Genomic DNA, 25399 nt, shown 5'->3' with positions numbered 1-25399 from the left:
AATGTATGAGTCAGCAGATACAGCGATTTCAAACTGGGCTGTGAGGCATGGTAGAAGATCTTAAAATAGCAACGCCACTATCCAGAAGACCGAGGGGCTAGATGCGGAGGTGGGTCTAGAATTGACTGATAAGGCAGCCCACGTTTCCCCACATTTTAATGATTGGAGAAAGATGAGAATTATTTCAAATTATTTCCATAACGTTGGACCAATGGACCAGGGGTGAGACTCATCAGTTCTTCTATTGACTGTGCAGCCTTTGACATGGCAAGTTTGTTTGAATAGTTAACCACTCTTAGTGTTCATACACTTTACAATTTGGCACACATAGGACCACTCTAGAGTGCACGTAGTAGTTGCGAACTGTAGTTAAAGAACATTTTAGAGGATTCTAAATCGCTGTAACAAAGTGTGGGGATACTGGCATTGCAGATTCCTTCACTAGACTTAGGTCATGCATACTTCGCTTGGTCGAATTGCCGCCTCAACATCAAGTCAAGTTACTAGGTGCATCACAATTGAATAGACGCGAATTCTCCATTATTGGTTATTTGGCGATGTGCATTTCAAAAATATAAATGCGGCCATCAAAATCTCTTCCGCGGCGCTCGGCGCTCGGTTGAGTCAGTCCACTGTGAAATGACCTTAGAATGTGCAAAAAGGTATCGGTGTGCAAGTGACAACACACTTTGGCTCTTATAATAAGTAAATTCCCTCTATAGTTGGGTGAATCCGGTAAATGCAATAGTTAGATATAAAAACTAATCACGTTGTGTAGCATAGTTGCTGGTACAGATGATATTTTGGCGCCAAGCAGATCTGAGCTATAACAGCATTCCTTACCCAATAGTCAGATGAGATAAACAAAAAGAGACTAGAAAAATGATTTCCTGATCCCGCTCATCATCTTGCGGTCTCTTCCCTTTGTATTTACTCTCGATGAAAAAAAATCCCGATTCGACATTCGCCATTGCGACGGCTGCCTGGCTTGAGCGTTAAATATGAATAGCCTACCATGAATGCAGGCAGTTTTCAAGCCAAAAACTCAAAAAAAAAACTGAGGCAATAAGCAAAAAAGGAGAAGCCCGACGTGGGGGTCGAACCCACAACCTTGAGATAACCAATCGTGTCTAGTAAGGACGTGAAAGCTAAGAGTCTCACGCTCTACCGATTGAGCTAGCCGGGCTTGTTGTTTTTTAGATGAAGACAAATGTATTTGTATCCTTCATGATTCACTTGTAAAAGCTTTTTGCAACTTGCTCTGCAAAACATAAGTTCTTGTTCGTGCTTTGTTACAGGTTGTTTGGTAGTAAGGAAAATTTTGTATGGTTGAGTGGGGCCGGTAGCGGCGGCGGCGGCGAAGTGTCGGCGAACGTCATTCTGAGGACATTACGCGAAGTGCCAACGGCAAGTGTACTTGGTTACTGTTAGCTCCGTTCTTCTGTAGGATATCACGGTATGTGTGATAGTTTCCGGAGAAGGTCCAGCGAGAAGACCGGGATTGCCCTGATATCCGACATGCTGATGGTATCATGGTACTACATGACCATATTACCTGGTCGGCTTTGCAACGTAGTAGTGCCTTCAATCATTCAAGTATGCTGGAAGAATAGTAGCGTAGGTATTTGGACTTTCCTGAGTAATATAGAGCTGCAATCAATGCTATTTCCGTCGTCGGCAGTAAATAGACCTTGACACGCTGTTGTTGCTATCCCTTTGTCTGTGTGAGTCTATCGCACCCAGCTTTACTGAGGCGAAATACAGAAAAGTTTCTTCCAGAATATGGGGAGGTCATGCCTTCATATGAAGCTGGTGTCGGTTGAGGTACTAGACGGCAGCCGCCAGACGGTGTAAGCATAAACAACAGGCATTGACATGTCTCCGCCTGAAACGAAGTTGAGATAGAATAATAGATAGTGAATTAGGATTTGTAAATGGGAGGCCTCACTAAGATAGATTGCTATTCTCAGTGTTGATATGTAGTAGTATCGCGGCCGAGGACACCTTACACATGTCCACAGCCTAGTGACGCACATGGGTGCACGGACCCTGTCGCATTCCGACAATGTCCCTAGGCGTCATTGCAAGGCTGCGTACGTTCAAATAAGCTTTTCGATTACCGTTCAGACCATCTCAGTTACCGTTCTTGTCACTGCATAAGCCTCGCACGCTGTGGGGATAGTGAGACAGGACGGGTATGGCGGCAGCCTTGCGGCAAATGTGACCTGACGTGTGCAAGCGTTGCCCTAGACAAAGACTGGAAGAGCGAAAGATATGTTGGGATTGTATTTAGGGTATGTAGGCCGTTAGTTCATTAAATGGTTTCTATATTACAAACAGGCATTGGAAGATAGTAACGTGTAAGTGCAACCATCTAGCCCACAAGAAGTTCATCTCGGATACAAGGAAGACAACGTCTTGAACGCCTCGCCATAACGAGTAAGAAGGGCGCTAATCTGCAAGTAAACCTTTTAGAACTGCTCATCAAGGCAAAATTAACGATAAATCACTTCCTCCCTGAGTAACGGTCGTGGATCACTTGATAGCGGTGGGGGCGCCGGTAAACTCAACCGCTTAGTCTCCACCTTTACTTCCCTCAGATCTGGTTCGCGTTCCAGTTCAGCTGCATCATGGTATGTACCTACATGCTTAACTAGACTCTCCACAGTTCGACAAATCGCATCCACGTCCTGGCCTTTGCTACATATTGTACACGCATACTCTCCATCTGGTGTATGACACTGGACAACGAAGCGCTGTGCGAGACGGAACTCGCGGGTATCGAATACCTCGGATTCGTAGCCGGTTGTCTTGTCCCAGACGGTGATGGGCGTGCGTTTTCCGATCATCCAAAAGTCCTCGCTAGTGACGTCCAGTTGGAGGCCACAGGCGGGACATATGCAGCTACCTCCTGGGGCGAAGCTGGCTGCCAAGGGCTTGTTTTGTATGCGTTGGATATCAAGAGCATAAGGGCAAAAGAGTTGCTCAGGTCCATCTAGAACAGCGGAAGAAGCGCGCTGTGGAGGTGGGAGAGAACGCAAGGGCGATGCAGATCGATGAGAGCCGTTGCTGACCTGTGAACCTCCCAAGCGCTGTTGAGCTTGCCGGAGGGCTTCGAGAGAATTTTCGCGAGCTTCATTGGAGGCGTTGATTAATTTCGCCATGTCAGTGCGGGTAAGTTGACGATCGCTATAAAGAGCGTCTTGGAGTACACTAATCACTGTCTGCTGAAGGGCTATGATTTGCGCTTGGAGCTGGTTCTCGATGATTGCTGCATTGAGGTTAGCATTGGGCCTATTGTCTTTGAGTGAGATACTTACGATCGCCTTGCGCGAACCGACTGCCTATCCGACCGTAGCCTTGATCGTACATTCTCTGCACCATCATCATGTCTCTCTCAAAGTTGCTTCCTACATCATCTCGTCCTCGGCCGTTCCGAAGCCGATCAATCTCCTCCTGTCTTTTTTCTGCCTTTTGCTGGGCTTCCTCAAACTGCATCCTCAACTCCTTGATTTCGCTATCCTGTTTGATATCGCGCTGTTTCTGTCTGTGCTGAGCACGTCTATCCGCAATGCGCTCCCATAGACCTAGAGACGCCGTAAAGGTGCCGACAAGAGTGGAGGCCAATGTAGCTACAATGAAGGTTTTCTGAGCGTGTCGAGTCAGCTTTGACCGTGTGACTGCGTGTCACCAGTATGTACCTTGAGCTTCTTCTCTTCTATCCACGATGCGTAGTTCATTTTCGCGACAGTTTCCCTGGGGCAGTTCTCTTACACGCACGTCACTCCCGAAATGCAAAATGCAGGAAAAGAGAATGCGAATTGCAGAATTGAAGAAGTATATCAACAGTGCACCCACTCAAACCCCGCAATGCTCTAGCTCTTTGTTTTTTTTCTAGCGCGCGTAGTCACAGTTTTGGAGTAGCAAATGACATGACGGGATGAAGGTGAAGAGCGCGGGATTAAAGCGATTGTTCTTGTCGCGCACAATGACGCACACTGTGGTACCGCTTAACCTGCGGCACAGCGAGTCGCATCCGAGCCCTAAGATTAGCCGTGCATTAGCATCGAGAGCAGCTGATTGTACGATACGCCGCGTAAGCATCAAGACAAGTATAGCCGCAGCTGGCTGACCGCCCCTCTCGGGATATGGATGTACTGTGTGAGCCGGGCAAGCAAAGGGTGGGTAGAATGCGCGATGACGTCATGCAGCCAACCCCGCTAGCTTCTCCCCAGACCATGGGCTTCTCAGCCTCCGACTTGTCTGTGTAGCAACCAAGAATGCCATGCTTGGGCACCGTCATGCCGGCCTAGCGGGAATGCCGCACAATAGTCTTCGCAGATACTTTGGCGACTGCTACACACGTGTCCCTCCCCCGCATTCACGCTATACCTAGCACCCATGCCTTCTACACAACACAAGGCCGAGCTGATCCAAACCTTTAGGCTGCGACTAATTTCTGGAGTGATGAGATATACAAATACATGACCATGGAAGACCTTGTACATACTTAGCACTTATTGTCTGCGCCCAACGAGACCGGGTAAGCTGACTGCAATCTTCCATGAGAGCTGGGGTGCTAGTTTCGTTGGGCAACAACGCTATGGAGCCGATCCATCTGTATCATCATGTCATATCGTTGCACATTAATGGAACTCAGACCTTTGGGCTCGAGACCCTTGATAAGGTACCGAGAATGGCATTCACTCCAACCAGCAGCCAGACGACTATCCTTGAGGACAGGACCCCCGCCTGGTAGGGAAGGCATTCGCTTCATCTAAGCGCTTCAGCCGATGGTAGCTCGTTCCGATATCCCAGCAACTAGATCATTGCAGAACTCATCATTGTAAGAGAAAAAAAACACGGATAACAATTCGGCTACTTCTAGACTGCTGAGCCCGATGATAGAGTTGAAGGCCACCCTGTCACGTGAGGTCTCCAGCGTACTGATGAATGGAAATACTGTCATAAGCTATGATCACTGCCCCGCCTACCGAATCACATACTGTTTATTATCTTGCTATACTGACATTACATTTTATTCTGATACCAAGGGACAGTGTATCCCATCACTCTCATAGCCATTTTCTCCTGCAACCCCTTAGTTCCTCGGCATGAGGCACAGAGATCGCAGTTGCCCTCACGGCTGTCTTACGTCAACTCTTAATGTATCAAACAACCGCTCCCATCTCCCTGCGTACTGTTCATCTCATAAGTGGTCGTCATGATTGCACCATGTTCATCAAATTTGTCGACATAGAGTAACTACAAACCCGGTATTTACAACGCTGTTTGGTTTGGCTGGCTTGCTCGAGCGAGCCATCGGCTTTTCTTGATTTCTCATTACATATACAGAAAATCGGGAGTTATATTAACCTACTCTGTCCTCAAGACGTAGTTGATTGGTTCTTCTAACTGACACTCTCACGACCGCAACCATCCTTGGTGAATTTGCACTACGCTTGTCACACGAATGTTGTCCGGAGGACACAACATGGAAACGTCGGTATTATCTTCAGTTTGCCAACCCCCTTTTGCAGCTGCCGTATTTCCAAACGGCGACATTACGATACTGTTAGACCGTCCATATCTTGGTGTTCTTGCTATATTTGTACCAATGGTTTCGAAGAACTTCTTGAAAATCGGTTTTAGTGCTGGTAGTGAAGCCGCGATGATACCCAGATGCAATTCAGTGAAGTTCCAGATTGAATACGCATCATACTCGTCAAGTGGGCCGACACTAACTTGTCTGATTATTCCAGCGATTGCCGCAAGTATGCCAACAGAAAGGACCACTATCAGTGTGAAGCGGGCGCGTCTGACCATCTGCAGTCTCCAAATCAGGGGAGTCGGCAGAAGAGCAAGCAATATATCCGAGAGAATATGAATCACTGCATCGTCAGTAATGAGGTTAGAATAAAATTCACATAGTATGTCCATACCTCCGTTGAAGAGTCCGATCTTACGAAACGTGCCGAGGCTGTAGCACTTTGCGCTGCCAACACCCAATGGCGGTGGACGCAAAGAATGGTTCCATCCTGCTGAGATTGGAATACACTGGAGAATCTGAAATATCAGTCATGTTTAGAAAACTGTAGAGCGATGTTGGTGTGCCACGAGATCGCACAATCGATAAAAGATTTTACTCACTATTGATAGCACACTGCCGATCGTAAAGACGACCATGAATATGATGATACCCCAGAGGGCCCGGATGTACAGCTTCTTCATAACCAGACGAAGAAGGAACAGGCAAATTGATACTTTTACCAAGCCCAATGCCATTACCACAAACACCTGGTGCAAAAGGCGAGCCAGAAGCAACTTGTGGTAGTTTGACATATTGGCTTCTAGTAAATCAACCTGACTTCCCAGACCAAGCGAAATCTCGGTCATGTAGGATAAGAAGCACGCAGTTGCAGGTACCTGTGATCAATCCATTAACACACCAGTTTGAGGCAGGCCCCAATATGCCATACGTACCAATGCGCTGATCATTACCCAGTCATCTCTACCAAAAGATTTAACGATTTTCAGGCGGACCCAGCAGCGCAACAAAGCCACCAATAACGCGAACACATACTGCGGTATCGAATAAGCAAGTAAACGTCTGGGGGACATTCTACTGTGAGGCGACGATGGACGGATGGGATTGTCAAAGTCCATGGCTCATACTGCCAGCGCTATTTATTTGTGCTGTTTCGTCACCTCGAAATCATGTACGGCACAGTCAGCAAATGTTACGTATGTTTGGCTAGGAAGACAAAGAACTGATTTTTTTGATGTGCTTGTATTCCGTAGCATCGGAACCGAAGTGAGTAACCAGTTTCCAAGCGGTATGCTTGAAGACCATGCCGCATTACAAGGTGTCGGGAAAGGAGAGAATCTCCGAGTATTTCTGCTCCTTTGGCTCCTGTTCTAATCTCCGCGGGGCTCTCATGGATGGTTTGACTGTGCCACATACCAGGAGCTGTTGTTACTATCGATTTGGCCACTTCGCCGTAATCATGTTCAGGGGCTCACGGCCGCAATTCACTTTGTCGATGGCTCCAGTTGGATAAAGTCTCATGCATACGATTCACGGGCCGGGTTTTACTCTTCATGCCACGCGATTTTTTGTGTTGGAGCCGTTGGTGTTCGAATGCGCGAGGCGCAATATGACTAGACGTCGCAAGTGTTAAGCAAGGGATCCGGCAAAATGGCATGGTCTGAACTTGATAGAGTTAGTATGCTCGGTTACCCTTATTATGCCGTCCGTTCCGTGCCGTCCCTCACCCGTTGACAGCCCCCCGGTAAGTGTATAATCACACTAGACGACTACATCCTTCTTGAGCCGTCCACACGGGCCTCGGCAATCGTGTGGTTCGACCATTGATTAATCACTCAACACTTCCATGTATCCTCGTGGCACAGTCGCAGGATGAGGCAACTTCCTCCGACCAGCCCCTCTTATCACAACGAGGTTCTAGATTGCGAGAAATGCCTTCGTCTGGTGAATTTGGAAAAGTTCAATGGTCTCGTATATTATATTCTTGGTACTACACGCAAAACGCTACGTAAATTTTCTTTTATCGCAGCTTGCAACATTGCTACTCAAAGATTTTCTAGGCTTTACTCGCCCAACTCGGCAAATAATATCGCCCCTGGTCTGCCACTGTGTAGGCGGATCCAGACTTACAGAGCTAGCCTGATGCCACTGACTCTGGTTCGCCAAAATGGGCTGCATCCTGCCTATCTGCCTCCCAGCGATGAAGCTAGCCGTGGCCGGGTATTTTAGGCTACTTGCCACAAGTTCTTTTTGCACTATATAAAGCTCAATGATAAGTACTTCGAACAGCACGCTCTTCACCATAGCTCATTGTAGCACTCTGTTCCAGGATTTACAGTAGCGGACACGCCTGTCTATCGAGACGGACTCTACAATGAAGATCTCCACCTATCTCGGTATTGCCTTGGCCGGCAGCACTAGCGCCAAGTTCATGGAGAACGATCACCTTGCTGCTGAAGGCATGACGAAGCTGGCGATTCATTTAACTAAGAACGGCATCCCGAGCCCTGGGACTTGTACATTGGACAAAGTGTCGGTTCGCAGGGAGTGGTGAGTCGGTACCATAGCTTAGGACGTAATGTCACTGACATGATACAGGGCAACACTATCCCGCAAAGAGAGAATTGCCTTCACCGATGCTGTCAACTGCCTCCACAAGCTCCCTGCAAGGACACCAGCTTCTGTCGCTCCTGGTGCCAAGAGCCGTTACGATGATCTAGTCGTCACCCACATCCAGCAGTCGCTCACCATCCACGGCACAGGCAACTTCCTAACATGGCACCGCTACTTCACCTGGGTCTTCGAACAAATGATCAGAAAAGAGTGTGGCTACAAAGGCACTTTCCCTTACTACAACTGGGCACACTACGCTTCTGACCCAAAAAGCGGCCCCTTCTTCGACGGCAGTGCCTCGAGCATGTCCGGCGATGGCAGTTACGTCCCCGGGCGCAACTCATCTTGTTTCCCGTGGGATGGCATAGCTGGGCCGTGCTACATGCATCTAGCACCAGGCTCAGGCGGTGGATGTGTAACATCTGGTCCATTTAAAGAGTAAGCCCTAGCAACCTTTTGTCTTTCATATTCCAGCCTTCAAATCTGTGCTAATAACGTATTCATAGTTTCAAAATCAACATGGGACCTTTACAAACTATGCTCCAGCTTCCAGGCGGGGGTCTACCAAAGAACCCACAGGCCAACGGGCTAGGCTACAACCCGCGGTGTCTCCGCCGCGATATCTCGCTGCAAGCTGCGAATGCGACGACAGACTCGGAAGTCGTACGGCTCATCAATAATTACACAGATATCGCGACGTTTCAGAGAGAGTATCAGGGCGCGTTTGCAGAGGGCCGCATGGGCGTGCATACTGGTGGTCGTAAGTCTTTATTAGGAAAAACCCTCCACGTTTTAGAGCTCGCTTCCCTAACGGAAAAGTAGATTACACAATTGGCGGAGATGCGGGCTCGGATTTCTACAATAGTCCTGCTGATCCGGCGTTTTATCCTCACCACGGCATGATTGATCGTGTGTGGTGGACCTGGCAGAATCTCGATCTTAAGAACCGTGAAAGAGCGCTTGCTGGAAGTGCAGGTGGTATCGGGGATACGACGGCGAAGAATGCTACGCTAGGGGATGCGTTGTCCGTGGGTGAGTATGTAGGGTATCCGAACATTACGATTAGAGATGCGATGAGTACGGTTGGGGGGCCGTTTTGCTATATTTATGCTTGAAGCTGGGTGCAAGTACTTTAGCACCAGGATTGAGTAATATGATAGAAGACCGAGTAGTCGGATATATCCGTCATTTGAGCATAACGAATACGTAATACAGCTCACCAATTCCCCCCCCTTCTTCAAACATAACAAACGACACAAAGAAAAAAACTTAATTATGTCCTTACATCTCTCGAATGTTTCAGGTCGTATTCACTTTCATACCACTTTGATCAAACACCTCTCTCTCTCTCTCTCTCCCCTCACACTCCTTGCCCTCAAGCCAACTCCACCAGAGGAAACAAGATGCAATCCATCCCTCTATACGAAGAAAAGAAAAGAAAAGAAATGAAGAAGGAAAAAAAAGTTTAGAGAAAAGCGGTGCCCCTCCGTCACCCAATCTCACTTATCCCCACCCGTCACCACACCAATCGACCACAACAATAAGGTTGCTGAGATCCAAACATCCATACCAAAACAAGCCCTCACATTACATATAAACTCATAATGTATACTATATCAGCGGTAGAAAACTAGGCAAAACAACTGCATATACTCCATCTGGTCCAAAAAGGGTTTGCTGAAAGGGGGGGGGGAGGGGGCCCGTTGGCACTATTGCCGGATACACGAGGAGAGGATTCTTTACCCGCCTTTTCTCGCGACTAGCCATGGTGGTGGTGGTGGGCAAAGTGCGGGGGAACAAGAAGAAGGGGGGACAAAAAGAAAGTAGCTTATTTTGTCCGATTCGGGAGAGAGAGAGAGAGAGAGAGAGAGAAAGAAGTGAAGTACGGATGTCACTTTGTTTTTTTTTGTCCGGCTCGCGAAAGAAGAAGCGAGATATGGATGTAACGGAGGCAAAGTATGTTTTGTAGGCGGTAAGATGTAGAGTTGAATCAAACGGTGCATGCTAGCCATTATGTATGTAACATTTGGCTCTGTCTCTTTCCGCGGAAGTTGCCTTGATTGTTTAAAACATGCACGACATAATCACGAACAGCAATGCAGGAAAAGGAGAGCTAATAGGTTTTTGAGGAGAACAAGAGCAAGAACAACTTGTATTCTCGTCAATGATAGACCAGCGGATTGTTTCTGTACCTGTCGGCTGTTGTTTGCTTGACAGGTACCACAACTATCCAGGTCCACCATCGACGTGTCAACTCGGCTATGGAAAGCAAAGGGAACAGGAAAAAACAACGACAAGAAAAAAACAAAACATTCAAAAACGCTACGTAGCTCATCCATTTTTCCATTGGGCCATCCATCATCAACCGTCATGAAAGCGTCATAGCTTCCCCCCATTCCTTCACTGCCAACGCATCGGTTCAGCTTTTTACTTTTTCTTCAAACTTCTTCTTCATCTTTTTAGCAGCCAAAGGAAAAAAGAACAACCTTTCCGACCATGTGCCACGTAGATCCAGCCACACAACAACAGATATGAGAGGAAAAGGGTATTACATCCACCAGCAAAACAACAAAGAAAAAAGTAAGTAAAAGAAGTAAAAAAAAAGCTCGAATAACCTCCGCGGGGAGCAGGTATAGTGCGAAGCTGGAAGAGAAAAATTATCAAGGGGTTTTTTGCGAGTGCTGTTAAACATTCCAGAACAAAAAGAGAGAGAAATAGAGGAAGAAAGGTGGTAAAAGAAAAACAAAAGTTGCGAACGCTACCAAAATAGCAAGGAAGAAAAAAGCACGAGGAAACAAGCACACGGCTGAATACGAGGTCGCATTCCTGTAATGGTGCGACGCTTTTCTCGTGGGCCATGTCATGGTGTTTGTTGCGTGAGCGTTCCAATCTACAACCAATATTACTGTGTGATGGACAAATACTGAGTCGTTGGGGGAACGCAAGCCAAAACACTCAAACATGAAACGTGAGTTGGGGAATCAAAACCAGTTTTGAGAACACGACCAAGCCAACCGATCAAAACTTTTTTGTTGGTGAACAAGTTTGGCCCCGTAGAAAGCCAGCCAAGTCCATGCAAAGCTTTTGTTTCAACCTGTTTTCGACCCGCTAAAAAAAAGGATAACGAAACGAAGACTTTTGGTATGATGAAGGGAAAAAAAAGGGGGCACGTAGCCAGTCGTCGTAGATACAGTACTGAAGAATTGCCAAAAGTGGTCATGTGCATCGTAGCAGCAAGCCAGACTGCTCAAGGTTCGGAGAAGCCTATTCGCCGTAATAGGAGCTGGTGTGGGCGCGTTGACGCAAAGGTCGCTGCTGGCCACTGCTCCGTTCTATGCGTTGCTCTCGTATTACTTGGCTGTCACGCCTCCTGCGGGAGCTGCGTAAACTATTTTCGGTCATTTCTTCAGCCTGTCTCCGCGGCTGCTTTGGCACCAATGCCTTTCGGTCGTCTGCAATGCTACCTCTATCGCTGTTGTGGTAGACACTTTCACGGTCGCGCCCTCCGCTGATGACCAGATCAGCCATGCCGTTCTCGGCCGGGATCATGCGCAGAGTGCGACCCTCCATGTCGCCATTGAACTGCAAGCTGAGTGGAGCGTTTGCATCGACTCGCAGACGAATCTCATTGTTTTCGTTGGTGACGGCCGTGCGGTTGCTTCGGCTTCTTTCACTTCCCGAAGAGCCAGAGTGAGAGGGCATGGAAATGGTTCTCGAGTGCCGTGCAGCATTGTGAATAGGATCGTTCAGGGGTCCAGGAGCACCGCGGCGAGCACTAATGTACTCTTCGGCCGCGCTCTCGATGCGCTTGGTCTTGTGCTCGAGGACACGTTCCTTGCCTTTGCCCACGTCAGTTGGACGGCGGCGGCGGGCCTGAGGGGGAGGCGGTGCCGGTGCCTCGGGCGGAAAGTGATCGTCTTCAGACTCTTCTGATTCAGACTCTTCGTCGCTGTCAAACGCTGCTGGGGGTTGGTAGTATTGTTTGGAGGTTCGGTTGAGACGTTTCTGATGAGCAAGCTCGGCTTCGTATTGTTCTTGCTCTCTTCGAGCTTCTTCTTCCTCACGGGCGCGAGCTTTAGCTTCCCTAGCGGCTTTGGCTGCCCGTCTGTCCTCGGGATGATGGTCGTATACCTGTTCATAGACCTGGGCCGAACGACGTCGTTCAGATTTGCTCGAGTTGGCAACGACAATCTGGCCACGGTGACTGGGGTATTCGGACTGTATCTGGCGGGAAGGAGGAGCCGGCCGACTGACAGAGGCACGGCGGGAAGGCTCTTCAATGGTCCTTGAAGTACGCTTCCTGCGACGGTCATCAATGACCAGAGACTGCGGCTGAGCTGGAGGCTGAGACAAAGACATGCGGCGACTAGGACGCTCGTCAACCACTTGGGTTGTGTTGGCGTGACGAATGGGGGGTCGCTGTTGTTTTTTGCTTTTGGATTTCGGCTTTGCTTGCTCAATCTTTGGTGGTGCTGGTGCCATGAGGGCACGTCGATTGCGAGGGTCATTGGGGTCGGGCTGCTCATAGTACTCGTCGTCGTCTTCCTCGGATGAGCCGGTCTCGGACCCGCTATCGCTTTCATAGGCGCCTTCTTGGAGCTGCAATTGCGGTGGAAACCTAGGTTGGCTGGCACTCTGGGGCTGGCCGTACCTTGCCGAGTACTGTTGTTCGCGCGATGGGGCCTGGGTGACGAGAGGGGCAGGTCCATTGCGTGCAGAGTTGAATGAGGTACGAGGCGGCATGTTTGGCCTTTGCGGACCATCATATGGTGGAGGCGTGTGGTTGTAAGGATAGGCCCCTGGGTAGCCCTGGGGCGCACCATAGGGGGCAACTACTGGAGGGGCCATGCCAGCCATGTGGTGGTACTGCGGCATTTGACGCCATTGCGCAGAATTGGAGGGAGGCGGGCCATGCTCCTGGGGTGGGCTCGGGTAGGGTGCGGGCATGCCCGGGGTGTAGTATTGAGAGTTGGGCTCACCGTTGTAGCTCATTGGGCGCGGACGTGAGGTCGAAGGGCGGCGACGGGGGTTCACGGCAGGCTGGACAATGGCAGCCTCTTGCCTATAAGTAGGGGGCCGGCGGAGCTGGGTAGGCGAAGGGGGTGACTGGTAGTACGAGGCCGGATCGGAACGCATGGAGCGAGTGTCAGCAGAGAGACGGTCGATGTCGCGGGCGGATTGGGTGGGCTTGATGCTGGGCCTGACGAGGTGTTGAGGAAGGGCGTTTGGTCCGCAGGTGGTGCACTTGGGATCGGTGCATTCAGGTTCGACTCTGCTGTCACGACGGGGGAGGCGTTCACGTTCGGAGCGTTCGGGGCGCGGGTCCTGGGTGATTGTGGGCCGGCGTTGCTTGACGAGGGGCTTGGACGACTGCGAGGTGGTGCGCGTCGTCAACTTGGGTCTCGACTGGTCCGACTGGGACTGGGTAGGCCGTCTGGTCTTTGTCGAGGGCGGCGGGGGTGGTTGTTGCTGAGGTTGGGGTGGTGGTGGGCGTGGTGCCTCTGGACGGGCGGTAGGGGGAGCGGCAGCAGGAGGGCTGCGCTGGGACGGGGCACTTTGAGCAGAATTAGTGCTGCTCACGGTGGCGGCGGTGTAGCTGCTGTACCCTGAGTCGGAGCGAAGGTCGAGGTTGGTAGGCACCCGCTCTTGAGGGGGCGGCTTTTCTTTATTCAAGTCGTCGGGGTGGGAGCGCTTGGTGGAGACGTTTGCAGCATTGGCCGAGGAGCGGCCTGGGAACTCGTAGCCTTGTTCGCTCTGGTCGGAATCGTAGTCCTCGCAGGTGGGTTGCAGATCCTGTGCGCTCGCCATGTCGGCAGCAGCAGCAGCAGCGGCGGCAGGGAGAGCAGATTGCAAAAATTGGTGGTGAGAATTGGGAGCAGGGCGGACAGGCTGTCGAGGGCAGGGAGCAGTCGGCAAAAATATCTAGCGGCGGGGCGATGGTGGGCAATCAAACGAGACGTGGAGAGAGCATTGTTAGCAGGGGTGTGTGATTGAGCGAGGCCGTGTCAGGGCCAGCGGGCGACATGTGGAGGGGTGTGAGGGTGGATGGGTGGATGTGAGGGGGAGAGAGAGATGGATGACGGCAGAGATGCAAAGGTTAGGTAGGAGTGAGTAGCAAGGCGAGGGAAAAAAAGGGAAAACAAAGACGGGGCAGGGAGTGGAGGACGGGGGGCTGAGGATATGCGAGACAAGCAAGCTGCAGAGTATGACGGGCTTGGTGCTGGTGTGCAGGGCGACGGGCGCAGACGGGCGCAGACGGGCAGACGGGCAGACGGGCAGACAGCAGTGGCAGATTGGCAGATTGGCAGAGGCAGAGGCAGAGGGCGCGGGTGATTGACTGAGTGACAGGCAGGCATGCAGGCGCGCATCGCATTCGGGCTTCGACACACACACAGCAACAGGGAAACCTTTCCCCGCCCGCCCGCCCGTAAAATTTCAAAACGGCGCGTACTATATTCTGCCCTATGCCATGCGCTGCATCGGTTGGGCTCTCCCACATCTTGGGTCCATGGCGGCCGCGGTGGCGAAGCTGTTGCACACCAGTCGTCTTGATTGATGCGTTGCATGCATGCATGGCCGACTTGCCCATCCGACGCCTGGCCTGGGCAAAGCCGCCGTACATGCATTGCAGTGTGGTTGCTGTCCACTCGATGCCATGCTTGCCTGCTCGACGCGCTGCGCTGTGCTGTGCTGTGCTGTGCTGTGCTGCACTGCATCTCGTAGAGTTTTTTTGCTTCGACGTCGACGACGACGACGACACTCTGGACGGGGCTCTGGTGGCCGTGCTCCCTGGTGGTGATCACTGGCACGGTCGTCGGTCGCCTCAGATGCGCAACATGCAGCAGCTCGAGTGGGCGTCGACGGCCAGCTGAAACCGGCATTGCCCGGCCCTGGCTGGCCCTGCGAGCCTGCGAGCCGTTCGCTGCTGAGACAGGCTGGTGCATGCGCCCATCTTTCACCGCTTTGCACCCCTCGCCATGCTCAACCACGCCCGCCACCCTCAAACACGCTGCCCTCTGCCTCGTCAACTGCTCGCCGCCTGCTGATCTCTTCTCGTCCCGTCCGCGGCTTGGCCACCGTTTCCTAGTTGGTCCTCCTCATCCATCTGCATCTACCGTCCACCGTCTATCGTCCATCGTCGTCGAGTCTGCTGCGGTGAACGGTTGCAGGGCACACCCGCCTAGCTGCATGCCACTCTCTCTTTTTTTTTCATCCTTTTTTTTCATTCCTTTTCGTCATCCTTGCACCCGCCATTTCACGTCATTGAGCCTCTCTGTTGATTGCCGGCTAGCCTCTTTTTTCCTGGCTCGGCCACGTCAATCGTCTCTGCCATGCAGGAACAACAAAGCACTCATGGTGCGCCGTGGCCTTCATTAATCCCCTCAACGACCCGACACGAAACATGTGTCCTCTGCTCTGGCCGTCTCGACCTCTCCGTGTCCGGTGTCGAGTCTGTCTGGCTGCCAACCCTGATGCTCCTGCCTCGTGTCCGCCGACAAGACTGCCCGCGCCCATTCTAGAATCACGCGGCTGCTCAAGCGTCGCTTACTCCGCCTAGCCGACACCATTACACTACCCCACTACGCTTCCGGTGAACAGACGCACATCGACTCCCTCTCTACACCTACCCTGCTTACTACTATCCTACTCTACCCCCCAACAACTCAAGACTCCGCTACGGCTTCCAGAATACACACCTTCCCGTCGCCGTTGACGCACCTGTGTGACATTTGCCAGTCTGAAGTAGCGCACTCGCTCGTCCCCCTCCCCCTCACCAAATGCATCCACTCCCACACCACCGCATACTTACCTAGCAGGTCGGGTGCAAGTGCCATGTCCATCCGTTTGCTCAGTCTACACTACTAGCTGCATTTAGTGTACCATGACCCTGCTACCCAACAGATTTTCAGCCAACCGTCACACACAGCCCACTTTCCTCGTCAGAGTGCACGACTGGACGCTGGCAGTCCCCCTCGCCATTCATGTCTGATGATGCGACTCTTTGTGCCACGAGCAAAACAGTGCAATTGACGTATGCTCTATAGATTGATAAAAATTATCATGTGTATACACACTGCACCCCTCTGTCTTGTTGCTAGTGTCAGTGTCAGTGTCAGATGCGCGTCGGCCGCCGTCCTGCCACTCTGCTGTACTTACTACCTTGACAACGTCATGTGCCTCTGCATGACGAACAGACGGCTTCTCAAACCGCGTTCGCAGTCGTCTGCGCACCCGACTCGTTCCAATCCCAGCAACCCGGATGACAGGTTCTCCCAAACAGCCACTACGGCGCGAAACGGTTCATGTTGCTGCGCGACACTTTTGTCGCAATCCATTTTCGTTGCAACCAGTTCGACTGCGTGTTTGCCAGGTTCCAAGCCGTTGGAATAGCGCGGGATGGGTGGAGGAACACGTGGGACGCTCGCTAGTAAGTCGAGTAGTCACTCCCGCTACACCACGGATCCCTCCATCACGTCGTAGCCCAAAGAAAAAAAACAATCGCTCCCGAAAAAAGATTTCAACCGCTTTTATTTCACCGCACTATGCAGGTTCAGCATGTCTGGCTGCCATTCCACTCTATACCTGTGCGGCCCGCTAAGATGTGACTCACATTTCTATCCACCAGCTGCCCTCTGTTGTCTCAGTATCGGCATCCTTCGCTGCCCAAAACCATCCCCATTGGGCCGCGGCTCCACGAACTTGCGGCTCATGGCTGCCCTACCGACCCACCAAGTGGCCTTGTCGGCTACAGATTTGCGGCTCGGGATGCCCAAGCAAGCCCCACCTGGGCGCCTATTGAGCCCGAAATCTCTACACCTACCTCTTGTTTTTTGCCTACCTCACCTACAGCTACCACGCGACACGGCGGCAGAAGAAAAATGACCGACTCTCTCGGCCTTACTTACTCCACCACCATGGTTGTCTGCAAGTGACGATACAAAGCTCCGTGTCTCGGGCCATGTCGCAACAACATCTTGGGACTCCCTAGTCCGTGGTCAAGTGTGGACAAAGGTCGCATGACCTGCACGCTGTCATTGACTCATTGTTGTTCAACCCACCCAGTGCCACTTGGCTACATACTCTTGAACCCGAATCGGGCTCTGTACATGGCAGTATCACTATTACCACTCCATGGGGACTACACTAGTGGCGTTGTTTGCCAGAGCCGCCACGCGGCAGCCGCAACCTTGCCTTGGAGTCATGGCATACACATGTATACCTATCACCCAGTTGGGCACTCAGCCCTGTCGCCCACCCGAGATACGCTACTATCTCTCTCGCTTAGCCTTTTCTTTTCAAGCCCTGGAGCGGGAAGATTCGCACTAACACCAAGGGCTTGCACGTGTTGAGAAGGGTAGTGAGTGATTCTTTGCATCTTCTTAAATGGGCAAGCTGCACATCTTGGCAGTCTAATATATGAGTTCTCAGTCACGTCTTCTCCTCTTTCCTTTCTTTCTTTTCTTGTCCTTACTAAGCATACAGACGTGACTAATCAGACTCAGTGTAGTCTCTGTCCCACTCAGATTGTTACCAGGGGCAAGCCTATCTGTCATCATCATTCTTCCTACATCTACTAACAATACAAACAATGGACTAACGCCATGAGAAACAAGAGCAATTCATTCCTTGACAAGAAACAAAAGAGTACGGAGAAGGCTCAAGTGATACCTGGACTATTCAATTCACCACGAATATACCCAAGACGATAGAATCACAACATGACAATAATAGAAACGAACAAATTCCACTGCTGTTACAACAAGTGGTGTCACTTCTCGCGAAAAAGTGTGTGACATACGTATATATTGACAGGTAGTTTGCAGAAGCCAGGGAACTGCATATACAAGCAATGCAGACAACAATATCGGGGGACGAGCATCGATGCACGCTAGCTGATCTAACTTTTACTCGAAAAACCACAAGATCCGGCTGTAGATGCTGCAGCTTGACTGGTTATTGTGTACTTGTCACGATCTCGTGTTGGGTTATACCATCCATGTCTAAAAGGCAGATACAAAAGATACTTCGAAATCCCCAGCCAAGGGACACTCAAGTAAGCTTCCTTACAACTCACTCTTCAAATATTCCAGTCGCAATAAACAAAAGAAAAAAAAGAAAGCAAGCGTAGAATATTGATCTTCTAGGCATTTTCCCAAAGATGAGGGTGGGTACTGTACTCGGGTTCTCAACAGTTTTACAAAGGGGAAGAGATTTGCACTCTTTAACATAAAGGATTCTTCCGAGCAATAGCAGAACAACAGGGTCTAAGACCAAGACTGCTACGCCATTCCTGCATGATAATGCATACAGCTACGTCAGTGGCTGCTTGATGTAAGTCACTCCAATCTCAACCCATCTCTCACCATTCAGCAAACATGGGAACGATGCATCCCAATTGACTTGGTGGGCTTTCATAATCTACCATTGGGTGAGGCTAGTGAATTATATCACAAGCTGATATAGACTTTACAGAACTGTGGCTGGCGCAAAGGGCTGGGGCGGTTCTGCAAAATACTGTGCGTGCCATCTTCCCCGCCGACCCGTGTCGCCTTGGCACAGTAGGTGATTGAGACAACTTTTGGGAGAAGCCTTATATACTTAAACAGCAGAACGGTAGATGCAAGCATTCGAAACTGAATTCGTATCGAGCCTCGAAGCTCGCATGCCCGACAGAGAGGATGAATCTGTATCGGCCCTGCAAAAGGCCATGACAATCACTTTTAAGGGTATTTACGATGAAGACAGCATGGTTGGCAACGGAGGAGCAGAGGTAGCTGCGGGTTTGCAAGAGCTCATCAATCACCCTCCGTCACCTGCTACGTTCGGCGATTTACGAGTATCCCTCGATTATAGGGTAATCGATGTAGCCACCTCGTAAGTAGCTACCGACATCTCCACATACACTACAAGGAAGGAAATATCTAAATCATAGCTTCTAGTTACATTGTAGCATGCACGAAGTTTTCCCTTGGCTCAACTTTCGACACTGCCAGCCCCCGCCTCACCAGATTCATTCGGCTCTACGCCGATCACATGTCGATTGCAAATGACCTTGCTTCTTTCGAAAGGGAGAAAAGAGCCTATGCTAACGGCAAGGCACAATACCTGTTGAATACAGTAGAGGAGGTCCGCAAGATGTGTTCTCTTGACAACGACGAAGCTGCCAAATTTGCCACACTGGCTATCCAGATGGAAGTGGAACGCAAAATGGCAAGAGAACTCTCGCGTCTGGATGCCGACGGTGAGACTTCGAAAACGGAGAGGGAATTCCTGAGTGCGCTAGTGTTCCTTGCTGGGGGAAACGTAATGTGCTCAATTATAATGTCGCGATACGGGGGTAAACAGAGTGCCGTTTAGCCCATATTCCTTGGGAACCGATCAACAGTGTATGCCTTCCATATCGAATTCGCATAATATATATATATATATATATATATACATATATACACCTGGAAAACTCCTCCCTCTTCTTCAAACAAGGTCCTTCTATCTTCCCACTCTTCTCGTCTGGAAAGACAAGAGAGAAGACAAGAATATCTACAAAAAGGCACATTTCCTAACCTAAAATATTCTTCATCTTATTGAAAACGGCGAATTGTAGCGGGGTTCAGCAGTCACGTTGAGGTACGGGCCGATTCGCAACATGTAAGCCCCCCCCTGGGGGTTACTTTCCATTAACTTTAAATACGTTTTGCCTTGGGGCAGCGACAAGAAACCAATGTTTTCTCGCGAAAAGACAGAGAGAGAGATTGAACAGTTTCATTTGACAGTTCCCCCGTCTGGATATCAGTAGATCTCCCAAACTCCCCCCTTTTTTGACTTCTGGGTCACTCGGTCAGTATTTAATACATCTAATGCATTATGAACCCTCAGCAACCAATGCTGTCGAAACGTCTCTACTGATTTCTGGTAATTGAACCAGGGAGAAGTAGAATAGCTCTTCTTCTTCTCTTTGTGTCTTTGAGCTGATGTCAAGCGGGTATTCACTATTGGGATACTTCTACCTGCCAGCAACTCCACCTACAACATATGTGGATCATGGCCCAATAATTTTGCTCATAATACGCGGCCAGGTATTCGGAAACTTAGACGGATCGTCCTGCTTTAAGAATCCATCGGCATCGCCGTGGGATACAGGATAGCGGGGAAACATCGATTGGCTTTTACTCCTTCATCTCGGCTAATTGAGAAACTCATAGATGTACCGCCTAGGTAGCGTACTGTATATGCTGCATCTTCTAATCCTAGGATACGATATTTCACTGCATATTATGTGGTTGCCGAGATACATCTCGTGAATGTTTTCAAGCTACGCGGGGCAGTTGGTGGCACTGCGTAACGTAGCACCTGCTTCATTGAGGAAAGCCCCGCATTATCTACGTAGGGCGCGCGGCTAGTATAGGTATACTCTAGTTTTACTTCAAATTTCAAACTTCTTTTTAAACTTCCTTCCCGGTTTCTTCAGCCTTTTGTTTTTCTGTGCTACCAGCCTTTTCACAATGACTTTCGACATTTCCAAAGCGCGGTCGCGCTTCCCGGCTCTTCAGCAAGACCAAGTTTTTCTTGATAACGCAGGGGGCAGTCAGGCGCTGGACCAAGTGATTGATTCGTGAGTATACCGCATATCTAGAAGCAGCACATTAACTAAGTCCTATGAAGCATATCACAGTATCTCAGCAAGACCAATGTGCAGCTTGGTGCTTCATACCACACCGGCACACAGTCCAACACGAAGTATGAGGAAGGCTACCAGGCTGCTGCAAATTACATCAATGCCGGCCGCGATGAAATAGGTAACACTCCTGATGTCGTGTGCGCATTCATTCTCTAATTGTCAAAAGTCCTCGGCTCATCTACCACTCAATTGTTTGTCAATCTTGGCTCTACGCTACAGTTTCCTGCTGGATCGGAAATCATTCTATCAAAGATGGAGCATGAGACCAATGTAAAGGCGTGGCTTTTCATGGCCGAACGTCTTGGGCTTACTGTGAAGTGGTGGGCGTCTAGCAAGGAAGATGGACTCAAGCTCACAGCAGAGAACTTGAAGCCACTCCTGAGCGACAAGGTGAAGTTTGTTGCTTGCACCCATGTAAGCAATATTTTGGGTACGATACATGATGTCAAGTCGATTGCAGATGCGGTACATGAGGTCGGTGCTTTGTTCTGCGTGGATGGCGTAAGTTATGCGCCGCACCGCGCGGTTGACGTGAAGGCTTTTGGGGTAGACTTTTATGCGTTCAGCTGGTACAAGGTATGTCGTGGTCATCAGTCCTTCTTCAACCTTTTGCCTCACCGGCATGTGCTAATGAGAGCCTTAGGTCTACGGCCCTCACATCGCCGTACTTTACGCTAGCGAGTCGGGACAAAAGGCCATGAAACCCATGGCACACTACTTCAATCCCACCAAGACGCTTGAGGATAAGATTGGGTTTGCTGGGTCAAACTACGAATGTGTTCAGTCCATTCCACAAATCACGTCGTACCTTTCTGGCGCCTTCCCTGCCATTACAGAACACGAGGGAAAACTGCAAACCATCCTCCTCGACTTCCTCAATTCGCGCCCTGATATCACGGTTCTGGGCTCAACATCAACGGACAGTGAAATCAGGGTTCCAACTATTTCGTTCGTAGTCAAAGGTATGAACAGTAAGCAAGTTGTGGATGAAGCCGAAAAAATCAGCAACTACGGCTTTCGATGGGGACACTTTTACTCGAAGAGATTGTGCGATGAGATCCTCGAGATAGACCCAGAAGGTTATGTTACGAGAGTCAGTATGGTACATTATAATACTGAGGAAGAGATCAAAGGGCTAGTCGAGGTGTTGAAGAAGATTCTTCCAAAGGTTTAAGGGGGCCGTGGACCATGGATGTTACGCGTGTATGTCACTCCGGTACAAGCGCAACTGAACATCCAGCAGATGTTGTCCTGGGATTCCAAGCCGCGTTTCGTTTCAGCTAATCTAAGGTGATTTGCCGGGCTTCCAGACGAGTCTAGTTGATAGTATTATAGCGAGATAACGCCGCGGCTTTAAGCCTCTACTGCAATTGCCGTCCGAGCCGTTTCCAGGGGTCCGATAGAGAATCGCAACAACGTGACGGAGTCGGATAATACTGAATTCTAGAGCCTGCACCCGTCGCTTCATGCCTTTTCTCTCTCTTTGGAGTTCGAGTCCGGATAAATCCTCGTACCAATCGCCCTAACGAGCCTAAGCGTCTCAACGCTAACTAGAGAAATAAAGTTAGAACAGAAAACGGTCCTAATGATCAATGTGTTATGAAACAGCTGACATTTCTTAGCGTGAGAATAGACATATGCTTAAGTATGTTGCTAAGAAGCTTCGACGTCAGACGAGATGTCACCCGAACACTGACAAGTCAATCTGCTGTCTTTTATACACATGCATGCATCCTGCTAGGACCTGCCATGTGGGCATGCTGCGCCTGTACTTGATTAAGCTTTCTTTGTACTTGGCATCAACTGCTTCGTTGCATGACGGCCATACAATCGTTCGCAAAACACCTTGCGCACGTTCACGAGATGAACCAGCACCGCATGAACCCAATGAAACTGAAACAGAGTATCCCAACGAGGAACAAAAAAGGCGCAAGCAAATTCTTGCGATAAGCCACAATCATTTATTTCTCTTGCGCAAAGCGTGAGCGCACCAAAGTGTATTCGAAGCTAGAGAAAGATTGAAACATTGAAATTGCACAGTCGGAGCAAGGGGACCGCACGGGAAGGGGAGATGTTCGTTGACACGATGAAGGCCAAGGCTGTGATTGGCGGTAGACGTCCGAGCGGACAAGCTTATTCATTGCTCTCGACTCCTTGTTTCAACCCCGCATGACAAGGCGACGGCGGTGGCGACGGCCCACGGATCTTTTCTAAGCAAATCTATCTGATCTGCATAGCGCCCCCCCTCCCCTCCCTCCACGGATGATGAATGAATGATGGCGGGTCTACCATAGCCGGCGGTAATGAAAGCAAACAGCAAAGAGCCCCATTAAATTGTTGCTTATTCCGCGCTACGGAAGAATTCAGGGCCGCACTGCACCAATACCGAGCGTGCGCAGACTCGGGCGTTGAACCCCATACGTGGAGACAAGCGTGACGTCCCGTGCTTTTTTAATATTTTGATTTCGGGAGTTTAGATCTGGTGGCAGTGCGTGCATGCGGCACCGATTACATAGTGCTACTTTAGCACTAAATATGCCATGTGGAGAAATTTGGAAGCAAGAAACGGGGTTTACTTTGTACTTGGATAAAGTTGGCGCCAGGTCCTGTTTGTTGATTTGCTTTCGACCAGACGAGTGGATTGCTTTTCTCGACTTTCCAGACACCATGCGCGTTTCTACCGTTTCTTCGTTGTCGTTGCTCTTGGCGGGCTTGTCTGTTGCGGGCCCTGTGTCGGACAAGCGTGCGCTGTCGAGCCGCGCGACGACGTTTAACAACCCTGTTATATACCAAGACTATCCTGATCTTGACGTTTTCAGGATCGGGGATGTGTTCTATTACTCGTCGTCAACCTTTGCGTTCAGTCCAGGAGCTCCCGTAGGCATTGAGTTCTAGCAAGTTTTAAATCATGTCGTTAACTTTGTGCAGGTGCTCAAGTCATACGACCTGGTGAACTGGACGCCCGTCACTCACAGCGTACCAAGACTGAACTTCGGCTCTCCATATGACATGCCAAACCCAACTACTCGGTCCTACGTTAAGGGTATCTGGGCGAGTTCGCTGCGGTACCGCAAGTCGAGCGACAAGTTCATTTGGATGGGCTGCGTTCAATCAACAGGCCAGACATATATCTGGACGGCCCCCGGTCAAAATGCCGCTGCCAACAATGGCGAGGTATCGAGCTGGAACTGGACTGCCGCGGGTAGCATTAACAAATGCTACTACGACAACGGCATCTTCATCGATGACGATGACACCATGTACGTCGTACACGGCAACCCTGCCGTTCGAGTCGCCCAACTCAACAAAGACGGCACAGCCGAAGTGAGGAACCAAGAGGTGTACCGCGATCCCAATGGCCTTACTCTCGAGGGCTCTCGCATGTACAAGATCAACGGCATGTACTACATCTTCTCGACTAAGCCCGCCGACGACGAATGGGTCCTGAAATCCAAGAGCCCCTGGGGCCCCTTCGAAGCCCGCATCCTCGTCGACAGCATCTCCGGCCCCCTCTCCAACGCCGGCCACGCCCACCAAGGCGGCGTCGTCGACACCAAAGACGGAAAATGGTACTACGTCGCCTTCCTCGACTCGTACCCCGCGGGTCGCATCCCCGTCGTTGCACCCCTCACCTTCGACAGCAACGGGTGGCCTTCAGTCGTTAAAGTAAACAACGCCTGGGGCGCCTCCTACCCCACCCCGGTGACAACCAGCAAGACCGTCCCCCCGCTCACCGGCATCGACAAATTCACCGGCTCCTCTCTAAGCGCAGAATGGGAATGGAACCACAACCCCGACACCTCCAAGTTCAGCCTCCTCGGCGGCGCAGGCGGCCTCAAACTCTCCACCGCAACCGTAACAAACGACCTCTACGGCGCCCGCAACACCCTTACCCACCGCATCATCGGCCCCAAGTCCTCCGGCACCTTCCGCCTCGACATCAGCAAGATGGCCAACGGCGACCGCGCGGGTGTCGTCCTCTTCCGCGACACAGCCGCCTACATCGGCATCCACAAATCAGGCTCTACGGCCTCCCTCGTTATGGTCAACGGCCTCGAACTCAACGCCGACCGCACCACCAAATCCACCGGCAAGGTGGCAGCTACGGGTCCCGCCATCCCTGCTGGTTCCACAGACTTGTATCTGAGGATCCAGGCGGATATTACCCCCGCGTTTGGAACGAATACGCAGCGCCAGGCGACATTTTGGTACAGTACTGATGGTACTTCGTATAAGCAGCTGGGACCGTCGTTTGGGCTCGCGAATACGTGGCAGTTTTTCGCTGGGTACAGGTATGGTGTTTTTAACTTTGCGACGTCTGCGGTGGGCGGGAGTGTTACGGCCAAGAGTTTTGAGATGCAGAAGATTTAAGTGTGAGAGGGTGTTGTGTTTGTATATAGCTTCTTTTTTTTTGTTCCTTTCTCGAAAAAGGATGTGGTGAGGTTTGAGTTGTATATATTATTATATTCGGTGATACTATAGTTTGGGACGTTGACGTGGTTGTGAAATATAGTTTATGGCGCCATAGCGCACGCACACTGCTGATGCTGAATCAACCTTGA

At 50.4% G+C, this 25399-nt stretch overlaps 8 protein-coding genes and 1 non-coding gene across 9 annotated transcripts; 4 read left to right on the top strand and 5 right to left on the bottom strand.

Annotated features, from left to right (window-relative positions):
- Positions 1-1082: 1082 nt before the first annotated feature.
- COCSADRAFT_t49 lies at positions 1083-1186 on the bottom strand. The gene has a single exon. It is a non-coding gene; the product is annotated as a tRNA-Lys (tRNA).
- Positions 1187-2258: 1072 nt separating this feature from the next.
- Positions 2259-3911, bottom strand: COCSADRAFT_37417 (uncharacterized protein). The gene is made up of 3 exons (XM_007702225.1): positions 3702-3911; positions 3321-3648; positions 2259-3271 (listed from the first exon to the last, which is right to left on the bottom strand). The coding sequence occupies exons 1-3, from the start codon at positions 3738-3740 to the stop codon at positions 2496-2498; spliced, it is 1143 nt and encodes a 380-aa protein (XP_007700415.1). The 5' UTR covers positions 3741-3911; the 3' UTR covers positions 2259-2495.
- A 1717-nt stretch (positions 3912-5628) lies between these two features.
- Positions 5629-6576, bottom strand: COCSADRAFT_48715 (uncharacterized protein; the record flags this gene model as incomplete). Its single annotated transcript, XM_007702307.1, has 4 exons — positions 5629-5891; positions 5943-6066; positions 6151-6426; positions 6484-6576. Coding segments are annotated over 4 exons (756 nt in total), but the record flags the coding sequence as incomplete, so codon positions are not given.
- A 1325-nt stretch (positions 6577-7901) lies between these two features.
- COCSADRAFT_358132 (uncharacterized protein) lies at positions 7902-9755 on the top strand. Its single transcript, XM_007702508.1, has 4 exons — positions 7902-8098; positions 8147-8599; positions 8668-8921; positions 8984-9755. The coding sequence occupies exons 1-4, from the start codon at positions 7923-7925 to the stop codon at positions 9274-9276; spliced, it is 1176 nt and encodes a 391-aa protein (XP_007700698.1). The 5' UTR covers positions 7902-7922; the 3' UTR covers positions 9277-9755.
- A 1467-nt stretch (positions 9756-11222) lies between these two features.
- On the bottom strand, positions 11223-14067 carry COCSADRAFT_330060 (uncharacterized protein). The gene is made up of 2 exons (XM_007702507.1): positions 13767-14067; positions 11223-13715 (listed from the first exon to the last, which is right to left on the bottom strand). Exons 1-2 carry the CDS (start codon positions 13967-13969, stop codon positions 11426-11428), a joined length of 2493 nt encoding a protein of 830 aa, XP_007700697.1. The 5' UTR covers positions 13970-14067; the 3' UTR covers positions 11223-11425.
- On the bottom strand, positions 14068-14581 carry COCSADRAFT_330059 (uncharacterized protein). Its single transcript, XM_007702506.1, has one exon. The coding sequence runs from the start codon at positions 14527-14529 to the stop codon at positions 14167-14169; it is 363 nt and encodes a 120-aa protein (XP_007700696.1). The 5' UTR covers positions 14530-14581; the 3' UTR covers positions 14068-14166.
- A 4327-nt stretch (positions 14582-18908) lies between these two features.
- Positions 18909-19519, top strand: COCSADRAFT_90648 (uncharacterized protein; the record flags this gene model as incomplete). The annotated part of the gene is made up of 2 exons (XM_007702505.1): positions 18909-19036; positions 19102-19519. 2 exons carry the CDS (start codon positions 18909-18911, stop codon positions 19517-19519), a joined length of 546 nt encoding a protein of 181 aa, XP_007700695.1.
- A 1096-nt stretch (positions 19520-20615) lies between these two features.
- On the top strand, positions 20616-22419 carry COCSADRAFT_190852 (uncharacterized protein). The gene is made up of 4 exons (XM_007702504.1): positions 20616-20771; positions 20822-20955; positions 21004-21413; positions 21481-22419. The coding sequence occupies exons 1-4, from the start codon at positions 20662-20664 to the stop codon at positions 22009-22011; spliced, it is 1185 nt and encodes a 394-aa protein (XP_007700694.1). The 5' UTR covers positions 20616-20661; the 3' UTR covers positions 22012-22419.
- A 1085-nt stretch (positions 22420-23504) lies between these two features.
- COCSADRAFT_118745 (glycoside hydrolase family 43 protein) lies at positions 23505-25375 on the top strand (the record flags this gene model as incomplete). The annotated part of the gene is made up of 2 exons (XM_007702503.1): positions 23505-23714; positions 23766-25375. The coding sequence occupies 2 exons, from the start codon at positions 23505-23507 to the stop codon at positions 25206-25208; spliced, it is 1653 nt and encodes a 550-aa protein (XP_007700693.1). The 3' UTR covers positions 25209-25375.
- Positions 25376-25399: the final 24 nt, after the last annotated feature.

The sequence above is a fragment of the Bipolaris sorokiniana genome, assembly GCF_000338995.1.
Source record: "Bipolaris sorokiniana ND90Pr unplaced genomic scaffold COCSAscaffold_8, whole genome shotgun sequence".
Classification (NCBI taxonomy): Eukaryota; Fungi; Ascomycota; class Dothideomycetes; order Pleosporales; family Pleosporaceae; genus Bipolaris; species Bipolaris sorokiniana.
The sequence above is the reverse complement of the archived record's forward strand: the minus strand, read 5'-3'. Positions and strand labels throughout refer to the sequence as shown.